General features: G+C 41.1%; 1 protein-coding gene across 1 annotated transcript; it reads left to right on the forward strand.

Moving 5' to 3' along the window:
• The first annotated feature begins 1,068 nt into the window (after positions 1-1,068).
• On the forward strand, positions 1,069-23,658 carry SMARCA5 (SWI/SNF related, matrix associated, actin dependent regulator of chromatin, subfamily a, member 5). Its single transcript, XM_063157005.1, has 24 exons — positions 1,069-1,221; positions 3,506-3,580; positions 5,769-5,935; positions 6,534-6,634; positions 7,272-7,372; positions 9,260-9,439; positions 9,786-9,941; positions 10,058-10,189; positions 10,458-10,526; positions 10,904-11,013; positions 11,837-12,063; positions 13,536-13,657; positions 13,756-13,908; positions 15,128-15,264; positions 15,710-15,854; positions 16,240-16,359; positions 16,593-16,703; positions 17,246-17,359; positions 17,973-18,095; positions 19,345-19,477; positions 20,448-20,566; positions 21,695-21,907; positions 22,360-22,470; positions 23,364-23,658. Exons 1-24 carry the CDS (start codon positions 1,084-1,086, stop codon positions 23,427-23,429), a joined length of 3,123 nt encoding a protein of 1,040 aa, XP_063013075.1. The 5' UTR covers positions 1,069-1,083; the 3' UTR covers positions 23,430-23,658.
• The last annotated feature ends 280 nt before the right edge of the window (positions 23,659-23,938 follow it).

Below are 23,938 nucleotides of genomic sequence, written 5' to 3' on the forward strand. Positions count from 1 at the left end.
GCTAGTTAGAAAAGTTACATCACATCATTTCTATTTTAATGTTATGCTGTTCTAACATAACACATATAATATTCATTTTAATATTTGCGAAAAGCCAATCATATAATATGAATTTTTCACAGGTTGGATTATCCTTCCCCCATAGGGAGGCTGGGCCTGCACGAACAGGCTCCCCAGGAAAGTGGTCACAGCACCGAGCTCAGGAAGCGTTTGGACAATGCTGACAGGCACAGGGGTGACTCCTGGGCATGTCCTGTGCAGGGCCAGGAGCTGGATCGGTGATCCTTGCGGGTCCCTTCCAACTTGGAATATGCCGTGATCTTACGCAGGGTATGAAACCTCATGCCTGCCCACATTTGACCTGATGTTGTTTGTCCAGCCCTAAATCGCAGGGTGGCGAGGACTCCGCAGTTACAGAGACGAATTCCGCTCCGTGCCCGGCCCCAGAGCCCCCGCAGTCCCGGTGGGATCCCGGCAGACCCCGGAGCGCTCCCTGCCCGGCCCCAGAGCCCCCGCAGTCCCGGTGGGATCCCGGCCGATCCCGGAGCGCTCCCTGCCCGGCCCCAGAGCCCCCGCAGACCCGGTGGGATCCCGGCCGATCCCGGAGCGCTCCCTGCCCGGCCCCAGAGCCCCCGCAGTCCCGGTGGGATCCCGGCCGATCCCGGAGCGCTCCCTGCCCGGCCCCAGAGCCCCCGCAGTCCCGGCGGGATCCCGGCCGATCCCGGAGCGCTCCGCCCCCGGCGCTCCCGGCAGCGCGCGCACCGGACGAGCCCCGCAGCGCCCCCACCGGCGGCGGCGTGCGCTGCGCGCTGCTCGCTCCCCGCCGTCCCCGCCGCGCGAGGGGAGGAAGTCTCGCGAGCGCGGGCTCGCGGCGCGGCTTGCGCGCTGCTTGGCGGCTCCCGCCGGGACGGGCCGGGCCGGGCCTCGCTCCGTCCGCCGGCCGCGCTCCGGGAACCGCAGGCCGCCGCTTCTTCCTCCTCCTCTGCCGGGATCCCAGTGTTCGCCCGCGCCCGCCCGCAGCGTGCAGCCTGCCGGACGCCAGCCCGAGCCTCGGCGGAGCGCCGTTTCCTCACGGCTGGGATCATGTCCGCCGGGCAGCCGCCGCCGCAGCCGAACGAGCCGCCTGCGCCGCCGCTGCCACCGGGCGCCAACACCAGCGAGGCCGCCGGGACGGGGCCGCCCTGCGCCGCCGGCCTGGCCGGGGGCGACATCAAGATGGAGGTGAGTCGGCTTGGCCCGGCGGGGTCCCCCCGCTCCCCCGGCGGCAGGTGGGACACCCCGGCCGCGTGGGGCCGCGGGAGACAATGGAGGAGCGGCCGCGGGGCCGCACCTGGCAAAGCCGGGCCGCGCTCCTGTCCCGCCGCCCTCCCTTGTGCCCTCCCTGTCGGCGGGAGCGCGGCCCGGCGGGGTGCGGGTGTCTGGGGGCGTCCCGACCCTCGGCGCCCCCTCCCCGCCGCGCAGGGCGCCTGAGAGCCGCGCTCGTCCCGCCGCTGGGACACGGGCACGGGAGCCCTGCGGCCGGGTCACGCCGCTTACTTGTGTTCCGAACCGGGCGGCCGGACCCCCCGCGCACCCCAGGCTTTCTGTCTACCCCTGCCTCCCCGAGACCCTGCCCAGCCTTTGCACTTCCTGCTCCAGCGGCGAGCTAGCCCGGCGGCTAAAAGCGTGAGGGATGCTTGTCTGCTGAAGTGCTTCACAACTTTTTTCTATTTTTTTTTTTCTTTCGATGGGGAGGAAGACGGTGTGAGGGTTGTGGGAGGGGTTGTTTTGGCAACAGGTGCATATATTCCAGAAATTTCAAGGGGTTGGAAGTGATTGCCTGGAGATGCTAATTCTATCGCAGCGTTGTTTCTTTAATGATAGCAGGAAACTGGTCGGTCCTGCTTTCAGCGCTGGGTGTTTTGTACCCTGAGTCACGCTGGGCTGTTCAACCTACTTGTTTTAAATAAATTTGCAAATGCCGTGTTTTTCGGATGAACAAGTAGCCAAAGTACTGTGGGAAATAAATCTTGCTCGAACCTGTAGAAATGGGGCAGTTCCAGGCTGGAGCTTAGCATATGCAGGCTGAGAAACGCGTGCTCTGGAGGCGCTTGTGTGCGAGGGCTCGCTGTGCTGCCAAGTCCGTTCCTTTTTTACCTTGGGAAGGGATTTCCTGGCATCCAGTGAAGTTTGGGTTGGAATGCCTTGGAGCCGTGAGCATTTGAAGGCCTGCCTTTCCCTGGTCTCCAGCTAAATTGCGAGGTTTTGTCATGTGTGCAGCAGATGATGGGCTCGGGTGGACGCGCTGCTGTGCTGTTGTGCTTTCCAGGTTCGGCATTGTGGGAGAAAGGGGAATTGGAACAGAAGTTCCAACGGTCCTCCTCAGTCCGGTGAGGGATAAGAGGATTTGGTTGTGACTCCAGAAGAGCTTTAGCCATAACTTCTTATGCTCAGTTCTTTATATTTTGACTAGTGAATTAAACATTTGTGTTAGGATTTTTCTGTTTCCACATGCTTTACCTGCCAGAGGAGCTACCCACTGACAAACATCCTGTTTCTTGCCAGCCTTTGTTTCATCTGTTTCTTACTTTTCCTGCTCCGTTGTTCTGTATTTGCCAGTAAAGATTGAATTTAGCCCCATTCTTACTTGGCTCAGATAAACAGACGGGTAATAAACACTTGAAAGCTTCTCGTTTGTTTCATTTTCTCACCCTTTCAAGAGTTATTTTGTAATATGTTACCTTAGCATTGTTTATCGGGGAAGGATCATCTCACTGCTTTTAGTTTTAACAACAGAAGGTGAAAATGCGTATGGGAGATGATGTGGAAAGTGTTAACCTAATGGCAGAAGAGACAAGGATAAAAAAGCCTTGATCCAAAAGAATTGGTAATTGAAGGCAATATGTTAAGGATTTGGCAGGGAGGGAATGAGGGAGGACTGCCCTCTCCCCGCCAGCCAGTTGAACTGTTGTTAGTAGTACCATGGGTAATAAACATTGTTTAATTTATTAACCTACATAGGAGAAAAATACAGTTTCCTAAACTCCTCCTCAGCTTTCAGGACAAAAGTGCAGTGTGGATTCTTGTTTAGATTTGTTCCTTTAGTACAGAGAGATGAGGGATTGGGGTAGTCTGGCAAAAACCTTGAAATTACCCTCACTTCAGGCCTGGAGCTGGTACTTTGACAGTGCACCTCAGAGGCAGCTTCAGGAGCGTTGGCTCAGCACCCTGGCAGTGGCATGCTGATCTCCTGGACCACAGCTGCCTCCCTCATTCACATTGATGTGATGCCTTAATGATGGAGCTAAATCAGATTAGAGACCCAGCTCTGTCCCTCACCCCGTGGCAGGGATCTTGGATCCATCTCCAGGTAATTGTGTGGGAAATAACAGAGAGCTGACTACTGTCTGTCCGCCACCAGGTGCCACAGCCAGCTTTTGCTGCTTTGATACAATGTGAAACAAGCTTGTTCTCCTTTAGATTCCCTTTTCCAGAAATATTTCTTCTTTATTCTTTTTCATCTCAGGAGTCTTTTGATGATGCATCTTTGGCAAAGCAAAAAGAAATCCAGGAAACTGATCCTACATATGAAGAGAAAATGGTATGTAATATTTGGGACTGTGTACAGCTGTTCAGTACTTATGCACTTATTTAAAACAAGTAAAATGATATTGTTTGAAATATCTTAAATGGATTTTATAAAGATTTGTCTAGGTCTTAAAAAAATATTTAAGTATCTTGAAACAAAAGATATGCAGAAAAGCACTCCTGGGACCATTCTCCTTTCCAGCATTTTAAAGTTACCTGTAGAGCAGTCCATCCTGTAGGCAAGGGGGATTATAAAGAGTTGAGCATTCAGCTTCTCAGCCAGAAATGGAAAGATTCTCTAGGAATCTCTTCGTGAAGCTTTAGAGTCTTCAGGTTTTTGAAGATGGCTGCTGATTCAGTGCTTCACAGGTTAGAAAGGAGAAAATTTGTTATTTTCATTGGTTTTTATTTTTTCATCATTTTTATAATGGAAGAGATGGAGTTGCCCATTCTTGACCATCTCATTTCAGTTTCTTTCTCGGTTCCTCCCTGTTTGCCTTTTTCCTGTGACTCCATGTGAAATTTCTTCATAGGAAAGTGAAACTGATTTTTAAAATTTGCTGCTTCCTGTGTTATTTATTCTTTCCACTGAAAATATCCCCATCATCTTCTGTATATTTCTTTGTGCTACTTTGTGGCACACTGAAGGAAGTGAACTTGGAATTGTCTCCTTAATTTCTAGACAGACACAGTAACAAGGGCAGTTGTGTTTTAGAGATGCATTGATAAAGAAAATGGGAAGGGTGTCTCTGTTGGTGTAAGGATAGCTCAGGGTTGCAGAGTACAGCCTGGTTTTTTCTGTGTGCTGTCTTAGAGACGTAGATAATGTCTGTTAGTCCCTTAAAAGAACTTCCTCAAGTGCAGTGAAAGAAAGTGTGGGCATGTGTGTGCAGGGCCAAAACTTGCAGAAGATTCCTTACTTAAGTTTTAGAATGAGGAACCTTCTGCAATGCAGTCTGCATCTCTTCTACTTCTGTTTTGTACAGCCAGTAAAAAAAAAAAAAAAAAGAAAAAAAAGAAAAAGGGTCAGCAATTTGGATGGTAGTGAGATCTTACCTATTTTGAACCCCAGAATCTTACAAAGTAAAGAAACAAAACCTATGAAGAATAGACAGGAAAACTTCAATACAGTGGATGTGGATTGTAGCTGTGTCATTCAAGCTTAAAACACCCTTAGAGTGAGTCTGAGTCCTCTGTGGTACATGGAGGTCTCTTTTGTGGTCTCTTTATACTCTAATATTTTGTCTTCCTGTCTCTTCCATAGTGCAGGATCTGCTCTCACTAAGAAGGAAAACACTCACAGAGCTGCGATTGCTCTTGGAGAAGCCTGGAACATATGTTCCTTTTTACTAAGAAAACTGACTTCTTATAGCTGTGCTGCAAATTGCTAAATACCAGGTTATGCTGTGGCAGAGTGTCAGAGTGGTTACTGTTGGCCTTGAAGCTGGTTTTGGCTTGTTTGTCTGTTCAGAGTTTTGGTGTAGCGTTGGCAGGGTGTGTTGATTCCAAATGGAACCTGTCTCAACGAAGCTGAACCTTTCAGATACTAATATTGTCTGCTGTCATTTTTCTTGCGCAGCAGAAACAGCAACTCCTATCAAAGGGGCAGCCTGATGAGTTAGGCTGAGCATATCTAAGGTCTCTGCTGCTGAAACATGTTCTGGCTTGTGGCCATGAGCTGTCCTGTCCTCACTGTCCCCTTTGATGCCAGCCCTGTTGCTTATCTGACAGCACAGGGAGGTGCTGTATCTCGCTGAGCAGGCAGGTCATCAGCACAGTAGGGAGCAGTTGTTGACAGTTTGGTTAGAAATTAATTAGTACAGTGAAGAATCCTGTGTGTGATGTGTGGGGGAAAATTTCTTGGGAGTGGGACTATCACTTTTGATTGAATAAAGTTGTTTAAGGGAGTCTGGCCTTATCTAGTGAGGCTTGGGCAATCTTTGTGCCAAAGCCAGTTTGGCCACAGGTCTGTCTCACAGCTTGGATCTTGCTGCATAGCAAAGATGAGCCTTGGCCCCACAAAAGAGTAATGAATCTGTCAGCAGCAGGTACATTGATGTTACTCATCTCTTCTTTGGTGTTGTAGTGATGTGTATAAAGGAATGTGAATCTATATTGAAAAAGTATTTGTTTGTTTTTCTTTTGAATTAATACATACTGGAATGTCTCACTTGTTCCATTTAATTTTCCTTTGTCACCAGCAAACAGACAGAGCAAACAGATTTGAGTATCTGTTGAAGCAGACTGAGCTCTTTGCTCATTTCATTCAGCCTGCTGCTCAGAAAACTCCAACTTCACCTTTAAAAATGAAACCTGGACGTCCACGAATAAAGAAGGATGAGAAACAGAATTTACTGTCAGCTGGCGAGTGAGTGATGACACCGACTATAAATAAGATTTTATTGTACTTTAGAAGTGGAAGTTGAACTTGCTAAGCTTTTGTCCTGTGTCTGTGTGTGTGCCTTTTATTTTCAACTGCCCATCTGTAAGTTCATGATTGCTTAAGAATTCAAGGAGTTACAAGAGATTTGTGTTGCTGCTTTCCAGCATGAAGAAAAGCAGGGGCAGAAAAGTAAGGCAGTCATGGCTCTAAATTGTAAGAGCTCATGGAGAACATCGCTATGCAACACCTTGCAGGCAGCTTGAAAATTGTAAGTCTAGAAATTTGGATTGCCTTCATTGCAGCTTGTGTGGCTGCAGTGTTTGGCAGGTGCAGCAGACCTTAAATGCAGTGTTGTTCCCTGTCTTGTAGTTAAAGGCCAGTACTGATCCCTGTCCAGTCACTTTGGGCTGATATTTGAGCCTGCTGAACATGAATTCTAGGGAAGAATGTTGCTAGAAATTTCTTTGAGTGTTTGCATTCTGTATTGCAGTATATACATTAGTTTGCATTAGATTTAATTTTACAGCAACTTGATGTCTTTTAAATTTGTCCAAAAACTTACTGCATTCTTGGACTTTTCCAGCTATCGGCACCGTAGAACAGAGCAGGAGGAGGATGAGGAGCTGTTAACAGAAAGCTCTAAGACAACAAATGTCTGCACTCGATTTGAAGAATCTCCATCATGTGTGTTTCCTTCCTTTTTTTTTTTCCCCCTGTTCTTTTTCTTCAAAATGTTTAAAATGAACTTGATTTGCATACTCTCCAAGGATAGTGAAATAATTTGGGGGGACAGGAGAGGGAGGAACTGAGCACTGAGCTAATGGTACAAAATGTATTATTGAGGAACTGCTTATTTTCGTTGTGGTCCAGAAAGATGGTCCAGTGAGTCTTGTCCCTTAGCAATCCAGTTGCTATGTTTCAGTTAATAAGAAAGAGTTTTTAAGTTTGTCATCTTATTATTTTTACATATGTAATCTATATTCTGATATAAAGCACCTAACAGCTTCCAATTCATTTAATGGTATTCAGTATTCTGTTGTTTTAATGGTTGACTGTGTTCTCATTTTGACAGTGATGATGGATTTAGAATTTCTGTGTGCTTTGGGTCCTTGCAGAAAACAAAGCTGTTGCAGCAACTTGCAGAAACAAAATTAATATCTTGCTGTCCCCACTCTGCATTGTCCTTGAATTTATTACATGAATTTATTACTTGAATTTGTTCTGTATTTTTGGTAATCACTGTCAGTTAGCAGCCAACAGGTGGTAAAGCTCTTTCCGAAGTTTTTGTGTATCTTTGAATCTATTCTTTGATGTCTTTTAGATGTGAAATGGGGAAAGCTGCGTGATTACCAGATCCGAGGCCTGAACTGGCTCATTTCTCTGTATGAAAATGGCATCAATGGCATCCTGGCAGATGAAATGGTATGCACAGGGCCTGTGTTTAGGATCACTCCAGAACACATGCAGTACAATGCCATTTTAGTCCATCAGTGTGTGTATATATATGGGAGTTTTATTAACACAAAACGCAATATATAGTTTGCCAGTTTTATTTTTCTACTGTGTTTAAAGTCAGTAATTTTGAGAGTGTCAAAGGTATTTTAATTTAAATAAATCATGCAGGCAGGTTTCAAAAATATGGGAAGGGAATCCATCAGCCTTTAGGAACATCAAGTTGGTGGAGGGGACTTGTTCCACAGAATGACATGTCCTTTGTTTTCTGTCTAAATTGCAGGTGTTTTGTTATGGTATTCTTCAGCTGCCCTTGTGAGGAGAGTGTCAGATATGAAAAGAGCATCAAATGTGGAAACACTTCCTGTTGTTAGGGCCATGTGTAGATATTAGGATATGAGTGTCCTCTATGGAGTGATGTCCACAGAATAGCTACAGCAGTGGGAATTTTCTTGAAAAAATGATGCAAAGAGAGGTGTACCTAGGCAGCTGTGTTAAAATTTCTCATACATCATGACCATGGGCATTTCAGTTGGCACTGGCCAACTATGTGTTTTTTATTCTTTTTCCCCAAAAGATAAGGGATGAATGAAGAAGTTGTTGTAGTAGTTTCAAAGGCAGGTGTTTTTGAGATGTATCTCTTTTTCATAAGGAGTAGAAAAGAAGAAACAAAACTCTTAACATTTCAGTGTATTGCATTTCCTGTATCTTGTAATGTCTGTGTAATAAAACTAAAAGATAAGTTAGAGACAAAAGAGTTTAAATTAGTATTTAGTAACATGGTTCACTTTTAAATACATCGAGGTCTTTTTAAACATACATGCTTATGAATAGATTTTTTTTTTTGCTAAATGGAGAGGGTTTTAACAAAAACACCTCGGAGGCTTTGTGAGTCCTTGGATTTGTGGTACTCCAATATCCATTTTGTGTTAAAGATATTAAATATTATTATTAATTTTTTTTTTGTTTTTTCTTAGGTATTAATTTTTTTGAAGTTATTAACACATCTGACACAGCCTATGAACACTTTTCCACTTCTTGTACCTGGTGGATTTTGTTTTTTTTGAAGACAGAGACTTGAATTTTAGAAACAGAAATTACTTGTGCTGATGGCGTTTGGGGTTTTTAATTCCCATGCATTTGAATCATATTTTTGAATTACTTAAAGTGTAGGAATGATCTGTTTTTTTAGTTCTTCCTCAGTTTTGTTTTAGTTAAAATTATATGTTGAAGATACCATGTTATACCAGACTTTCAGTATTTGTTTTCTTCTTTGAGATATGCAGTTTTTTACACTTTAAAAATTAATTAGAACATATTTACGATTATGAAGTATTAATAACATAATCTGTGCAAAATATGACAGCATATATGACAATCTATAATATTATGGCGACAGTGTTATTAATATTAATACCTCAGTAACTGAATAAATTAAAAATTCCTAATGGTTCCTAATTTATTCACTTTTATGTCAAATTTAAGAGAATACCTAAGTCAAATTTTTAAAGTTTGACCTCTAAATAACCTCAGTACGTCATAGTCTACAAAATAAAGTTTTAGGAAATAATGTTTCCTTGTACTTTTAACAAGTTGTCTTACTTGAAAGGTAAGGCAAAATTCTAACTTCATAATCCGGGGTTTCAAAGTGATACTCTTGCTACTTTGTTATTATGAAATGGGGAAAGCCCTGCAAGCTTTTCCTAACCAGTGTTTTGATACCCTTTTTGTAGCTCCCTCATTCATTCATGTTTCTGTGCCTTCCATGCTGACCTCAGAGCTCACTCTTGGGTTTTCATTTTCAAAGGTGTTTTCTGAGAGGTTTTCTTTTTTCTAACACATTAGTGTGTCTTACAGGGTCTTGGGAAGACACTGCAAACAATTTCTCTTCTTGGCTATATGAAACACTACAGAAATATTCCTGGACCTCACATGGTGTTAGTTCCTAAGTCCACTCTGCAGAACTGGATGAATGAATTCAAGAGATGGGTACCAACACTTCGAGCAGTTTGTTTGATTGGTGACAAAGACCAGCGAGTAAGTTTGGATATGGCAGTTTTTCCTGTGTGTTCCTGTGTAAATCCAGCAGTCCTCCCCCTTTGCTTCCTGGGGAGGGACATTACTTGCATTTGTAGTGCTTTAAGACCTACAATGCTGCCTACTTGGAGTATAACCAGCTTAGAATTCATATGTGTGTTGCCCGGATAATGCTTCATTACTTTATGTTCATAATTTCTTGTTCAAAGATTTGTAGTCTCCTTTTATGAAGACAAAACACTGCCTTCATGAGACTTAAAATAGGAAACTTGTAACAGGGCTGCTGTGTTCTGTTTGCTTTAAATTTGACAAAGCCTCAGTAACCAGCTGTCACCTTGTTACCTAGGCTGCCTTTGTGAGAGATGTGTTGCTGCCTGGAGAATGGGATGTCTGTGTAACGTCGTATGAAATGCTTATCAAAGAGAAGTCAGTATTCAAAAAGTTCAACTGGAGATACCTTGTTATAGATGAGGCCCACAGGATTAAAAATGAAAAATCAAAGGTAATTTATTTTACACTAAGAAAGATATCTGTGTGGGTTATTTAGGTGGTGGTGTAGAGACTAGTAATGTTTATAGATATATGTTTAATATTTGGTGATGTCTCAATGTCCTTCAGTTATCAGAAATTGTAAGGGAATTCAAGACTACCAACCGGCTGCTATTAACTGGAACTCCACTTCAGAACAATTTACATGAGCTCTGGGCACTTCTCAACTTCCTTTTGCCTGATGTCTTTAACTCAGCTGAAGTAAGTCTTTTGTTTCTGAATCAAATGAATTTTGCTGGTTTTTCCAATTTGAAAGTAGACCTTTATATGTATAGTTAGTGGTGTCAGTTACTTATAAGTGATAGATTGAGTTAGAAATGTTTGTTACAAAGCTTTTCTTAAAATAGGCCAAATAAGGTAATTTGTTCTTTTACTTCCTGGCCATATGAGAGTTGTATTTGTTCACCATTGGGATGCTGTTGTACCTTGAAAGGAAGCCTCTTCTAAACCAGTGATTTTGTTGATACAGGATTTTGATTCGTGGTTTGATACCAACAACTGTCTAGGGGATCAAAAACTAGTGGAGCGCCTTCATATGGTGAGTCCTTTTGCCTTTTATGCAAGGGTTACGTTTACCTAAGTTAAATCCCAAGCAGTTCTTCTAATGCTTCTTATGATAGACTATGAGGATGAGAGAGATTATTCCACAAATTTTCAGTCAAGCAAAATGAAGTCAAAGGACACAGAACCATATGAAAGATCATTTTGACCTAATCTTTGAGTCTCTCAAATAAAGCACATGTATATCCCATGTATAGCAAATAATTTCTCCATATAGGTTGCTTTTTTTTTTTTTCAGATTGTCTTAACACTAGATCATGTATCTGTGATAGAGAATATCTGCTCTTTGATTTGTCCATTGACCTGATCAGTGTTTCAGTTTCCAAAATGCATTTAATGATGAACCTCTTTCAGGTGCTGCGACCATTCCTTCTGCGTCGCATCAAGGCTGATGTGGAGAAAAGCTTGCCTCCAAAGAAGGAAGTTAAAATTTATGTGGGCCTCAGCAAAATGCAGCGAGAATGGTAATTAATGCATGTGCTTGACTGGGCTGTGGTTAAGGCTCAGAAGGAATGTGCTGTCTGTGACTTGAAGGTTGTGTAGAACTCAATTTATTCTCTCTGGTATTTTTACCTGTTTCTTTCTGACACTGCTGTGACAGAACCATGCATGTCAGGGAGATTTACCTGATTAAATGAAGGGTAGACTGAGCTTTAAGACAGTATTTGTAGTCTAAAGACTTAGGAAAAGTTGCTTAACTTCTTGCTTGAAGGAAAGGAGGTTCAGGAGGAACCTTTTTGTTCTGCCCAACTCCTGGATGGGAGGATGCAGCCGAGGGGGTCATCAGCCTCTTCTCCCAGGCAACAGAGCAAGAAGAAATGATATCAAACTACACCAAGGGAGGTTCAAGTCAAACATCAGGAGGAATCTCTTAATGGAAAGGGTTGTCAAGCATTGGAATAGACTGCTCAGACAGGTGATGGATTCACCATCTCTGGAGGTATTTAGGAAGCAGCTGGACGTGGCACCCAGTGGATGGTGGTGTTTAGCCTAAGGTTGGAACTGATGATCTCAGAATTCTCTTCCAACCCAATCGATTCTGTGAGTCTGTGCTACATTTCTGACTTGCCCAGAGGCAAAAGAATGACACCCAAACCATGTCCCATGGCTGCCATGATGCTGAGGCCAGATTCTGTCTCCCACAGGCTTTTCCTGGCTTACACGTATTCAAACCTTTCCTCCTCCTCCCCCTGCACCAGCAAAAGATTCAGCTTGTAAATCATCCCCCAGCTTCACTTTAGACTTCATTTTAGGGTGAACAGAAGGGTTTTTCTTTCCTTGCTGTAGGTACACCCGAATCCTGATGAAGGATATAGATATCCTGAACTCAGCTGGGAAGCTGGACAAGATGAGACTGCTGAACATCCTGATGCAGCTGCGGAAATGCTGCAATCACCCTTACCTCTTTGATGGAGCAGAGCCTGGCCCACCTTATACAACAGACATGCATTTGGTCACCAACAGTGGCAAAATGGTAGTTCTGGACAAATTGCTACCTAAGTTGAAAGAACAAGGTATGTGTCTCCTTTCTGGGGTTTTGAGAGTTTTTTGGTTCAGTAATGTTTTTGTGTATTCTGAGCAAAACCCAGCAGACTTTAGCCAGGATTATTGTGGGTTTCTAGTATGATACCAGCTTGGATCAGTAGTCCATAATGGCTTTTTGTGCTGAAGTGTTTTGATTTCTTTTTTTTTTCCTATTTTTTCATCCCAGCTAAGTTCACACCACAAAAACATCATTTGATCAGGGCTTTAGATTTTCTTTCATAGTCTTATTAGCTATCTGAAATATAATTTTGTAGTATTTTAGCCACACCTTTGATTTGCCATGAAGGACCATTTCAGATTCAGAGTCCTCATACACAGTTCAAGTCAAATCCTGTGTGAAATGTTGGTCTTTCTTGCTGGATGTGATTTTGAACAGTACCTGAGGTTTTTCTGTGTATTCTATAAACACTCAGACATAGGGGAACCCTTGAGTTATTTAAAGTTATTTTGAAATTGAAAAGTTAGCTTTGAAATGGATTACTGTAAAACTCACTTGCAATAGAGTTTTGACACTGGAATAAATTTTTAACTCACTATTTTTTGAGTATGCTTACAGTAGTGACCTTGCTAAAGAAGTTGGAGGTAGGTTTGTGAGTGGGGACACTACAGAAAAACAAAACCGTGTCTCAACCTCAACCTTCTGTAGTACAGAAGTAAACTGTACTTTGTATCTAGGTATCATCCAGGCAGCTGTGGCTGTATAACTCAAGACTAAAAACCAAACAATTCAGTGGTTACTGTGCTTTTTTGATCTTGGTTTCTTCCTGATATCAGGTTTATTTATGAGGTGTTGTAGTTAATACTGGACTGGTCTCAAATCAAATTAGCATCCTAAACAAGAGAGTTCAGTTCTTGAGTTTGGACTCAAGACTTAACCCTTGAGTCCAAAGGACCATAAGGAGGTAGAAACTTTCTTATGTCCTGTGTTTTACTTAAATTTCTCCAGTAGACTGGAAATGGTTGGGTGTATATGCATAAAGTACTGAACATTTACTTTTTTTTTTAAGTTGTTCTTGGTAGGTAAGTAAACTGACAAGTACTTAAGAAGAATTCACTTTATTTCTAGAGATCTTAAATCCAAAACAAACAAATACTTCAAAATTTTATTATTTATACTTGATGATGTTTTTATATTTGTGTTACCATCTTACTCTGCCATGTCTGGGAACTTTTCTTAAGGAGTACACCACAAAATGAAAAGGAGAAGCCAGCCATTAATTAGACAGTGACATATCAGGGAAAGACAAAAGTGTCCTATGGCATGAATGTGCTGTGGCAGCAGCAGCTGCAGCCCTGCATTGTAGTTTGAGTCTGAAATTCAAACAAATTTTCTTCTTTGTACATGGAATTGCCCTCCTTCCTTTTCTGGTAGTGCAGACTTGGAGAGTTTGTTTAATCTTATGTTTTGGTGAAAGCATAAGAAACCTTTTTACCCAAACAGGCTCAAGAGTTCTAATCTTCAGTCAGATGACAAGAGTTCTAGATATTTTGGAAGATTACTGTATGTGGAGAAATTACGAATATTGCAGACTGGATGGACAAACTCCTCACAATGAGCGACAGGTATTTACAGCTTTAAAGATTGTATTTATGTAAAAATACTGTTTGTAAAACATTGTTTTACAATTTGTTTAACTGATACATTCTTTTCATTTATTTAGGCTTCAATTAATGCATTCAATGATCCTGACAGCTCAAAATTTGTGTTCATGTTGAGTACACGAGCAGGAGGTCTTGGAATCAATCTGGCTACTGCTGATGTTGTAATTCTCTATGATTCAGACTGGAATCCACAAGTAGATCTCCAGGCTATGGTAAGATGTCAGATGGAAATTACGTTTTTTTTTTCTTTTTCTCACAGAACTTTGCTAGAAATGTGTACTTCCAAAATAAGTTGGTATTTTCCCATTTTAGCACAGGAGCAGGATTTGTAAGGCTAATTTTCAGTTCAAGTGCAGCTTCCACTGTGTCCTTGGTCACATTTGGGTTATACAATGTTTTATGTAGTGGAAAATGCTGGGTGTATGCTACACCTCTTAGTATTGTTTAATGCAAGTAACCTACTTGAGTAAGTAAAAATGAATTAAATCTAGGTTGTTAATCCCAAAACTATGAAGCTTTAAAGCTTTACCGTTGTGGGGAGTGGAGGTGAATGCTTTTTCACTGTTTTTCCTGCGATCTTGAAAATAAGATAAAGGAAAGTGGAATTAAACTTTTCAAAAACTGCTTTTATGGTGATGGTAATGAAAGGATCTGATTTTAGCCTTAGGGGTTTTTTGAAGTCGATGTGGATGCATCTCCATCCTGGATACATGTCAAAGACATTAGTGAGCACCTAAGAAAGCAAAGCTATCTAAAAACTGCCAGTGGATTTTTGGTTTTTTGTTTTTTTGGGTTTTTTTGACAAATGAGGCTTTTCAGAGACGAGTCTTGGAAATGTCTTTAATTATTTCAGTTAACCTGTGGGTCTCAAGTACTCCAGCAAAAATCACTTCAAAAGAATGATGGAACTGGTGTCTAATAGCTCAAATGAGGCAGTACCAGCTACCACTACAGGTGTATGTTGAGAATACTGATTCTTCCAGTGGTTCATGTTTCACTAGTCAGGAGAGGTAGGGTATTGTATTTTTCTTGAACTATTTGTGGCACTACTGAAGGATTTTGAGAAAGGCAGCTTTGGTCAGCAGAGAGATGATTTCTTCATGCTTTGATTCTACAGAAGGTTGCTTCTACAGAGGTCAGAAGCATCCAAGTCTTTTCGTCTATGTGATTTAATGAAAAACGCCAAATCCTGCTGTTTTTTAGCTATGACACATAGAGACAGACTCACTGTCAATGTTATTGAAAAAAAAACCCCAAACTTGCAATGTAGATAAAAATGTAATAACTTGGGTAGCCATGGATAGCTGTAAACATTGAAGTGACCTGTGCTGTTTTGTAAATTCGTGTGCTGGAAATAATGAAAATCTTAAACCCAGTTATGTAGTCATGCTGGAAGGCAAGTGCTGAATGTTTTGTCACTGTTTTGGGCAGGATCGAGCGCACAGAATTGGGCAGACCAAGACTGTGCGGGTGTTCAGGTTCATCACAGACAATACCGTGGAGGAGAGGATAGTGGAGCGGGCAGAAATGAAACTGCGCCTGGATTCCATCGTCATCCAGCAAGGCAAGTACATGACGGCACTTTGTATCTAGGGTGAAATTCCCTTCTTCTCCCATTGTAAATCATGGTGGAATCAGCCAGTAAGAACCAGTGGGAATGTTGCTTTTGCCTCAGCTGAACTCTGAAGGGAGTGTGCAAAGGCCTCATCCACTTGAAAATTTGTTTTACTGTAGGAGTAGGCATTTCCTCACTAACTTTTTGCTTACCTGCCTAGTGGGATATAGTCAGATTTGGCTTTTTAAAGCACTCAGTTTCTTCTTTAAATTTAAATTAATGCCTTTCATTTCTCTAATAGGTGGAGAAAAGTAAGGTAACCTTAGTTGACTTGCTTGGAATCAGTAATATGTAGCTTGTATGTGGAAATATAAGGGGGAGAACATCCTGTATTGCTCCTTCCATAACATAAACTCTTTAGTGAGTTGCTATCCTCAAGCATTTTTATCTTTAGGAAGATTGGTGGATCAAAACCTGAATAAACTTGGAAAGGATGAAATGCTGCAAATGATCAGACATGGAGCAACACACGTGTTTGCTTCAAAGGATAGTGAGATTACAGATGAAGATATTGATCACATTTTGGAAAGAGGGGCAAAGAAGGTGAGAAGGTTTGAAAAGGGGAAGCTCACCTGTAGATTTAAATGTGATGGCAAGATAGTGAGTCTCTGGATGATAACTTGGTTCCAAGCTGGAGAGAAAAGGGGTTTTTGCTGTAGAGGGTTTTTGTGTTACTCAGTTGTGTTTGTTTTTTCTGATGTTGTCCATAAGATGTTTTATAGTCAAGTACTTTCTAGAACGGCTCCTCTTCTTTCTGGCAATGGGATGTTTTAAAATGAAGTACCTTTCAGAGTGGCTCCTTTCTGGAATGAGGTGTTTAATAATGACGTGCCTTCCAAAATGGCTCCCGTTCTATCTGGGAATGAGATGTTAAATAATGAAGTACCATCCAAATGGCTACTATTCTTTTCTGTATCCCCTGTCCAAGACTGCGGAAATGAACGAAAAACTTTCAAAGATGGGTGAAAGCTCCCTTAGGAATTTTACTATGGATACTGAATCTAGCGTGTATAATTTTGAAGGGGAAGACTACAGAGAAAAACAGAAGGTAATGTTTTAAGTTTCTTTTGGAGGAATGCACTGAATTGCGTGTTTTAATCATACTTATTTAAGAGGTATTGGGTAAAATACAGTGTCATCTATGAAAGTAGTTTAAATAACACTTACAACACTTATAATGAAGTAGATGTAGATCTAATTTTACATAAAACTTGTAGCTGGTCTCATGATCTTGCAAGACTTAATTTTTGGTTTGGGGGATGATGGGGTTTGTTTTTACAGTTGGCATTTACAGAGTGGATTGAACCACCTAAAAGAGAAAGAAAAGCCAATTATGCTGTGGATGCTTACTTCAGAGAGGCTCTTCGAGTCAGTGAACCAAAAGCACCCAAGGTGAGTTGAGTAATCAAAAGAAATAAATTTTTTAAATATGCATGGTAAATGGCTAAAGCTCTAAGCAACAAATAGGTCTTAAGTCATAAAAACTGCTCTGTTCACTTTTATGAAGTGGAGAGACTATCTAAATTTAGAAAAAAATTTCCAGAAGACTTGAGACAAACTTCTGTGAGATAAAATAAGAACAGTATGAAACTTGTAAGATGTTAGGGAGGCTAAGATCAAGATTTTTCTCGTTCTTATTTAAGCAGCTGTAAATTTTCCTGTGGAAGACTGATGCTTTAAACACATGTGACTTTTTCACCAGCCACCTCCTCCTCCCAGAACACCTCTCTTCCCCTTCTCTCACTGCTCTTTTACTTTTAGAATTCTTTGTGATGGTTGGTTTGTCTTGCTTGGTGTGACTTTTTTCCCCCCAAGCTAAGAGAGTGCATTTTTGTAATAATAATGCTTTTTGTTTGCTCATAAACTTAAATCACTTCTTACAAGAAAGCAGATTCTGGATGTGATAGGGAGCAAATGCAAACTTTGTGTTTCAGGCTCCACGGCCTCCAAAACAGCCAAATGTACAGGACTTCCAGTTCTTTCCTCCTCGCCTGTTTGAACTATTGGAAAAAGAGATTCTCTACTACAGGAAAACAATTGGTTACAAGGTAACTGAAGAATTTCCTTGGCCAGAGGGATGGAGCGCCTCTCTTAAGAGGAAAGGCTGAGAGTTGGGATTGTTCACTCTGAAGAAGCAAAGGCTCTGGAGCAACCTGATAGCAGCCTTTCAGTACCTAGAGGGGGCTTACAGGAAAGCTGAAAAGGGACTTTTTACAAGGGAGCGACTTTAAACTGACAGAGGGCAGGTTTAGGTTGGATATTGGAAGGAAATTCTTCACTGTGAGTGTGGTGAGGCACTGGCACAATTTGCCCAGAGAAGCTGTGGATGATGCACATTCCACTTCCTTGGAAGTGTTCAAGGCCACGTTGGACAAGCCTTTGAGCATCCTCATCTAAGCAGAAGGTGGCCTGCCCATAGCAGGGGGTTGGAAAAGAGGTGATCTTTAAGTTCCAGTCCCTTCTGTGTTATTCTCTAAATTCTTGCAATGGAACAGTTTAATGCAACAGTAGGAGAATATGTACTTTTCCAGCCTTTCACAGTAATTTAAATGAAATAAATTCATGTTCAGCTGTAGAAACTATTAGGTTATATTAACAGAAAGGTGACAATTAGTAATTATCTGTGAAAAATTCAGTTTTACAAAGTGCAAAATCTTTCAGGTACCTCGTAATCCTGATCTCCCAAATGCAGCCCAAGCACAAAAGGAAGAGCAGCTTAAGATTGATGAGGCTGAACCTCTTAATGATGAAGAACTAGAAGAAAAAGAGAAACTTCTAACCCAGGTATTGTTGGGTCTTCACTGACACTGAAATCAGCCGAAGCTTGTTTTGTGTTTCACAGCATTATGGGAACATTTCTTGGTCACTGATTGGCATGTGCTGTAGTTAACACATCTGCAAAGTTTGGTTCAGACTGAAAAGAGTTTCTAGCATTAGGTTTGTCATAGGCCTATGTCATAGGATATCTTTGAGGAATGTGCACCAAGTTAGTGCGCTTGGATTCTCCTGAATCCTAGTCTGGCATGGACTATAGACAGTGATGTCTTTCCATGAGACCTTGCAGGATGGCTGCAGAGCTGGGTGTGCTGCATTCCACATTATTTAATGCACATATTCTGCCTCAGTTTCACACCCATATGGAAGTGAATCTTGGAGTCTGAACAGTCAGTTTTCCTAAACTACATCTGGTAGTGGATAGTTCCCCTTGCTAAAAGAAGGGTGTGAGCTGAATAGGTATATAATTAGGAAGCCTGTATATTTAAGTAATTTAAAACAGGTGAATGCTTGATATGCCTTATTTGGATATTTTATTTACACGTTGTATTTTGGCAGGGGATCGGAATTACAGGACAGGATTTCTTGCTTGCGTAGTAATGAGCTGGAACAGCTCACTGTGGAGACACCAGAATCACAGAGGTCAGGAATCAGTACAGTCCAGTAAGCTGTGGCTAAATCACAACATGGCTGGCACAACTTGCTACTTCCCACTACTTGTAAAAGCTACTGGTAATATGAAATGAACCTACTTTAGCTCATGACTTGAGCAGTGCTACTTGTGTCTCTGCTGAAAATCACCATCACAAGATGGCTTTAGTCCTTGTGAGGGAAAGTGGCCATGCAGTGGTCACTGCAATGATGCAATGGCTGAGGGTGTCTGTGAGGCACCTGGGGGGCCTTTTTGACAAAAACAAAAGCCATTACACTGCTTTCACTTGAGCAATTCTTTTTCTTAGAAAGTAATCCCATAGAGAGACTATTAGGAGGAGGGATTAATTTTTCAGCTGAAAACTTATCAGAAATTACTAGGTAAATAAAGAACTAGTGCTAGTCATTTTGCAGTATTTAAATAGAGAGACTACAGTGACTGCAGTATAAAAAGAGTTCTACTAAATTCAACTGTAGAGAAAGAAAAGGTTTAACACTGTGGAATGATGGAAGTGTTACACGCAATTTCAAGAAACCAGTTGAATCAAATTCAGAGATGGACAAATCCTGAACCTCTGTGCAATGTTTCCTCTTGATTGCTGTATAGGGCTTCACTAACTGGAATAAGAGAGATTTCAACCAGTTCATCAAAGCCAATGAGAAGTGGGGCCGTGATGACATTGAAAATATAGCACGAGAAGTCGAAGGAAAAACCCCAGAGGAAGTCATTGAGTATTCAGGTAACTTAATTCTGTACTCAGCTCTGAGAGTATCTAACTCTGCTTGGCTCGTGTGAACTGCCTGAGAACACGGTAGCATCCTACTGCTGAGAATTTCTTACACTGCTGTTTAAGATTTTTGGGGTGGAATTATATTGATGTATTTTGGATCTGCTGATATGTCTTTTACCATCATTACCACCTGCACAACTAAAGCTATACTAAAATACACACGTAAACTCCTGCTGAGCCACTTCACTATATCCTGAATCTAACTGGGTAGCACTGTCTTCAGTTCTTGTTAATTTTTGCAAAAGGAAATGCTGAGAAACACTGCTTAGCTGAAGAGATTTCCCTTTTCCTTGTATTCATTAATGAGAAGTTAACCTTTGCCTCCTCCTCGAGAGCAGAACACAGTAAATACATCACGATTGAGCCTACAGCGACCACTGGTAACCTGAGTCCACTTGGCTACTTAACCTCTCTTTAGAAGAGATTTTTTTTTCCACTGTAGTGTAGCTGCAAAGTCCTGGCACTACATTTCTAAAGGTATAGAGCAAGTTGAAAATGTGAAAAAATCTTCTTCAAAAACCCCTTATTTAAACACCTAATTGTCTTTCAGGCTCTTGCTTGTCTTCGGGTACTCAGTTGCCCTCTTGCTTCTCTTGATAAAACTGTGTTCTGTTACATCCATTTTCATTTGAAGAAGCTTTTTTCCTTTGAGGAGACTGACACACAAAAGTCTTACTGGCCTGTATTGTACCTCACTTAAACTGAAGATTGCAGTATCTACCCTCTTCAAAATAGCATTTGTACTACTGCAGCACATGGTAGCTGGAAGGGAAGGTTTCTTACCAGCTCAAGACATATCTGTTGTTACACAGCAGTAAGCTCTGGTAAAAGGAAGGAACAGCTAACATCCTTTTTTTAAGGTTAAACCTCTGACTTTTACAATGCATGATAAGATACTAAGAAGTTGTTCCTTTCTTAGCTGTGTTCTGGGAAAGATGCAATGAACTCCAAGACATAGAGAAGATCATGGCTCAGATTGAAAGAGGAGAAGCCAGAATTCAGAGACGAATCAGCATAAAAAAGGCTCTCGATACAAAGGTGGGTTTGCTCAGTTTCTTGCTTTTTTTTTCCTGGTGCCAGTGAGGGGAGATGCAGGACCCCTGTCTGGCCAGTGCTGCTGATGTATGAAGACATCTTGGGCATGACATTGGCCTCTTTGCATAACACTCAGCAATTTCTTCCCGTGGCTTTTCCATCCCACAGAAGTGCTGTGATGACGCCCTTAGCTATGGTCTACCCTGGTGTTTGTAACAGTCTTGTGTATTACAGCACGCAGTTCAGAGTGCTGTGTAACTCCTGTACGTAGTACAGGCTTTGGGGAGGAGCACAGTTCCTTCTGGACACATGGAACTGAAATTAAGAGAGAGAGAGAGAAATGGAGAGAGGGGGATGGAGAGAGGAAGAAATGGGGGAGATGGAGGGATGGAGAGAAAAATGGAGAGGGATAGAGAAATGGAGGAAGAGAGGGAGAGAGGTAGGTTGGGAGAGAAATGGGTAGAGCGATGGGGGAGAGAGGAACATAGGAAAACAGGTGGAGAGAAATGGAGTTAAGTAGAAACAGAGATAGCAGAAGACAGGGAGTTAGAAACATGAGATTAGAGAGCACTTAAAAAAGACTAATCCAACAGAGGAAGCTTTTGTTCTTGTTTGTGTTTCACCAAGTAGTATTTGGTAGTGAAGAGATTTATAGTTAATTAAGACACTTTGTAGGAATTTTCTCCCCAATTCAGGTTTGCTGAGTTAGTTGTCTTCTAGGGAAGAAGTGTCAGACTCAATAAACCAGAAGGCAGCCAAACCACGTGCTAACTGTCATGTACCTTTTTACTCTTACTCTGACTTTACCAGTTCCTAAAGATTTTTGTCAAAAAGGATCGTTGCCATTTGAATCCTGACCAGTCTTGCCTGTTTTTAGGTGTAGTGAAAGTCTGCCATTAGTCAAAAGATTACAAAGCTGTCTGTTGTCTAAACCAGAATTTGCCCGTTTAGATAGCTTTGATAAATGCACTGTTCTGAACCTACAGTCATTTTCTTTTGAAGACTTAGCATGGGAGATCCTTAAACATCTAGTTTTGTGTCTTCATGTGATTTAATGCTTTTATACAAAAGACTTCCATGCTAATTCTGACCTATTTCTTAGCTTTATGTGGTCTTATTTGTTTTGTTCAGATTGGGAGATATAAAGCCCCTTTCCACCAACTAAGAATATCCTATGGTACTAATAAAGGGAAGAATTACACCGAAGAGGAGGATCGCTTCCTAATCTGTATGCTTCACAAACTAGGATTTGATAAAGAAAATGTCTATGATGAATTAAGACAATGTATCCGAAACTCGCCGCAATTCAGATTTGACTGGTTTCTCAAGTCCAGAACTGCAATGGTATATATATATATATCTATCTGTATATATATATATAGCTCTTTTTTGTTCATGAATGCCTATCACAATATTAAATTAAATTAATTAAATTGCTGCTGAAATACTGAGGTAGGTGCATGGGAACAAGGCTTTACCTCTTTATAACTTTCTGACAACTGTACGGGTGTCAAATGTAGCCATGGCAAATGAGAGGAGAAGTTCAAAATTCTAAGGTACGCTTTTCCAATTTGAGTTAAATATAAATGTCTTTTGCAAAGCAAACATCTGCAATCAAATCCATCTCTGTGAAGCCTGCCAGGAAGTAAGTATCATGAAACATTTAATTGTTTCTTTGTTATTCTGGCAAGATCCAGCAAAATACTTACCTACTCATCAGCATTTTTAATATTCTAAGAGGATTTTTACATTAAGTGGCTGCCTAAGGTACTGATTGAATATGTTGTGTAATGCAGGAGCTACAAAGGAGGTGTAATACTTTAATCACACTCATTGAAAGAGAAAACATGGAACTGGAAGAAAAGGAAAAGGCAGAAAAGAAGAAACGTGGACCAAAACCATCTTCAGTAAGATTTAAAAGGCATTTCTGTGAAAAAGCTCACTTGACAACAGCGTTTTTCCAAGTGTCTAGGACAAGTGATATCTAAAGTTATTTGAAACCAGCAACTTAGAGAGCAATGTTAAAAGCTGCCTAAAGTTCATGTCAGTGTTCAGCTAGTCCAGTTGAGGATGTCAAATAGAAGAAAAAAGGTTCTTAAGTGTAGCTCACATGTTTTGGAGCAGATAAACTTGTTACGTTTTGGATGACTGGGTTGGTACACTGTATAGATTTACCCTGGTAAGTACATCAGGGATGTATTTGGCATTTTGATTTATAGAATCTGCTAAATCATCCACAGATCTATTTACAGATGGGCCTGTAGAGCTAAATTTGGGAAAACAGCACAAATGCTTCACAGCGCTCTTTGCTGACTAAATTCAAAGTATTGCTAGTATGCAAATAGGCCTATTTTGTAAATAAAATATCACCTTTATGTATTTTCCTCCATTTGTTCAGGTTGTTGCCTAGAGCTGTTGAAGCAAAAACTTAAAAGCACAACTTACTTGACAGATGTGCAGAAATCAGTAAGGTTAATAGTGATGGAATATTAAGTTTCTTAGACGTGTTCACAGAGTATTTAAATGGGTATTTAGAAATACCTTTTCATAATAGGAAGCTTTATACCATCCTTACTTGTTTTTATACACTTTCTACCTCTGTGAAATCATGCTCTTCCAGATTTGGAGAATGAAAAACAGCAGAAAAGATGTGCATATTTACTATATGCCACACTTGCAATTTGTCATATTTTAAAGCTGCCAGGGTGTCAGTCTTCTCCATCTGCTTTGTTTTGAAACACACTGCTTGCTCACAACCTTTCTGTATGACAACAACTTACTACAAAATCTTACCTTGCAGGCACAGAAGCGCAAAATGGATGGCACTCCTGATGGGCGTGGGAGAAAAAAGAAGCTAAAGTTGTGAATGCAGAATTTTTTTAATCTCTAAATTTAAGAAGTAGTTCTTTAATTTACGGGTCTTCATAAGATGTACTGTATAATGCTTAACTGTTTGGAAGAACATTGGGTTCATCTGTTTATTGAACTAGAACATAGTACTTAATTGTAGTTTCACTTTTTTAAATGCAACAGCTGTGCTGAATTTTTTTTACCATTAACACTTGAAGTAATAAATTGTCTTCATTTATTAATAAGGCTTCTTGTGACCTTTTTTTCGTTGATGTTTCCACTTCAATGCATATTTATTTAGTTATCCCCCAGTTTGTTTCATCATCTTAGGTTGTTGTGAACATTATGATAAACAGAACTGTTCAGTGGTGTTTTCTTGGTACAAGCCACCACTCAAACTCTGTTTCTGGAAATTTTGTGGCTCTGAGTTTACCTTTACTTAACTTATGGTACCAATATATTCAGTTCCTTGAAATTTGTGGAAAGGCTGGTTATTTAATTTTAGAATAATGATTGGAACAAAAC

Source organism: Melospiza melodia, chromosome 5 (genome assembly GCF_035770615.1).
Source record: "Melospiza melodia melodia isolate bMelMel2 chromosome 5, bMelMel2.pri, whole genome shotgun sequence".
In the NCBI taxonomy this organism is placed as follows: domain Eukaryota; kingdom Metazoa; phylum Chordata; class Aves; order Passeriformes; family Passerellidae; genus Melospiza; species Melospiza melodia.

What these genes read in the sequence shown, in the direction of transcription:
- SMARCA5 (XM_063157005.1), top strand. Translation starts at nt 1,084, where the DNA reads ATGTCCGCCGGGCAGCCGCCGCCGCAGCCGAACGAGCCGCCTGCGCCG. An exon ending in ACCTAAGTTGAAAGAACAAG is followed by an intron (nt 12,064 to 13,535) that starts GTATGTGTCTCC and finishes TTACCCAAACAG; the next exon opens with GCTCAAGAGTTCTAATCTTC. An exon ending in GGAAAACAATTGGTTACAAG is followed by an intron (nt 17,360 to 17,972) that starts GTAACTGAAGAA and finishes AAAATCTTTCAG; the next exon opens with GTACCTCGTAATCCTGATCT.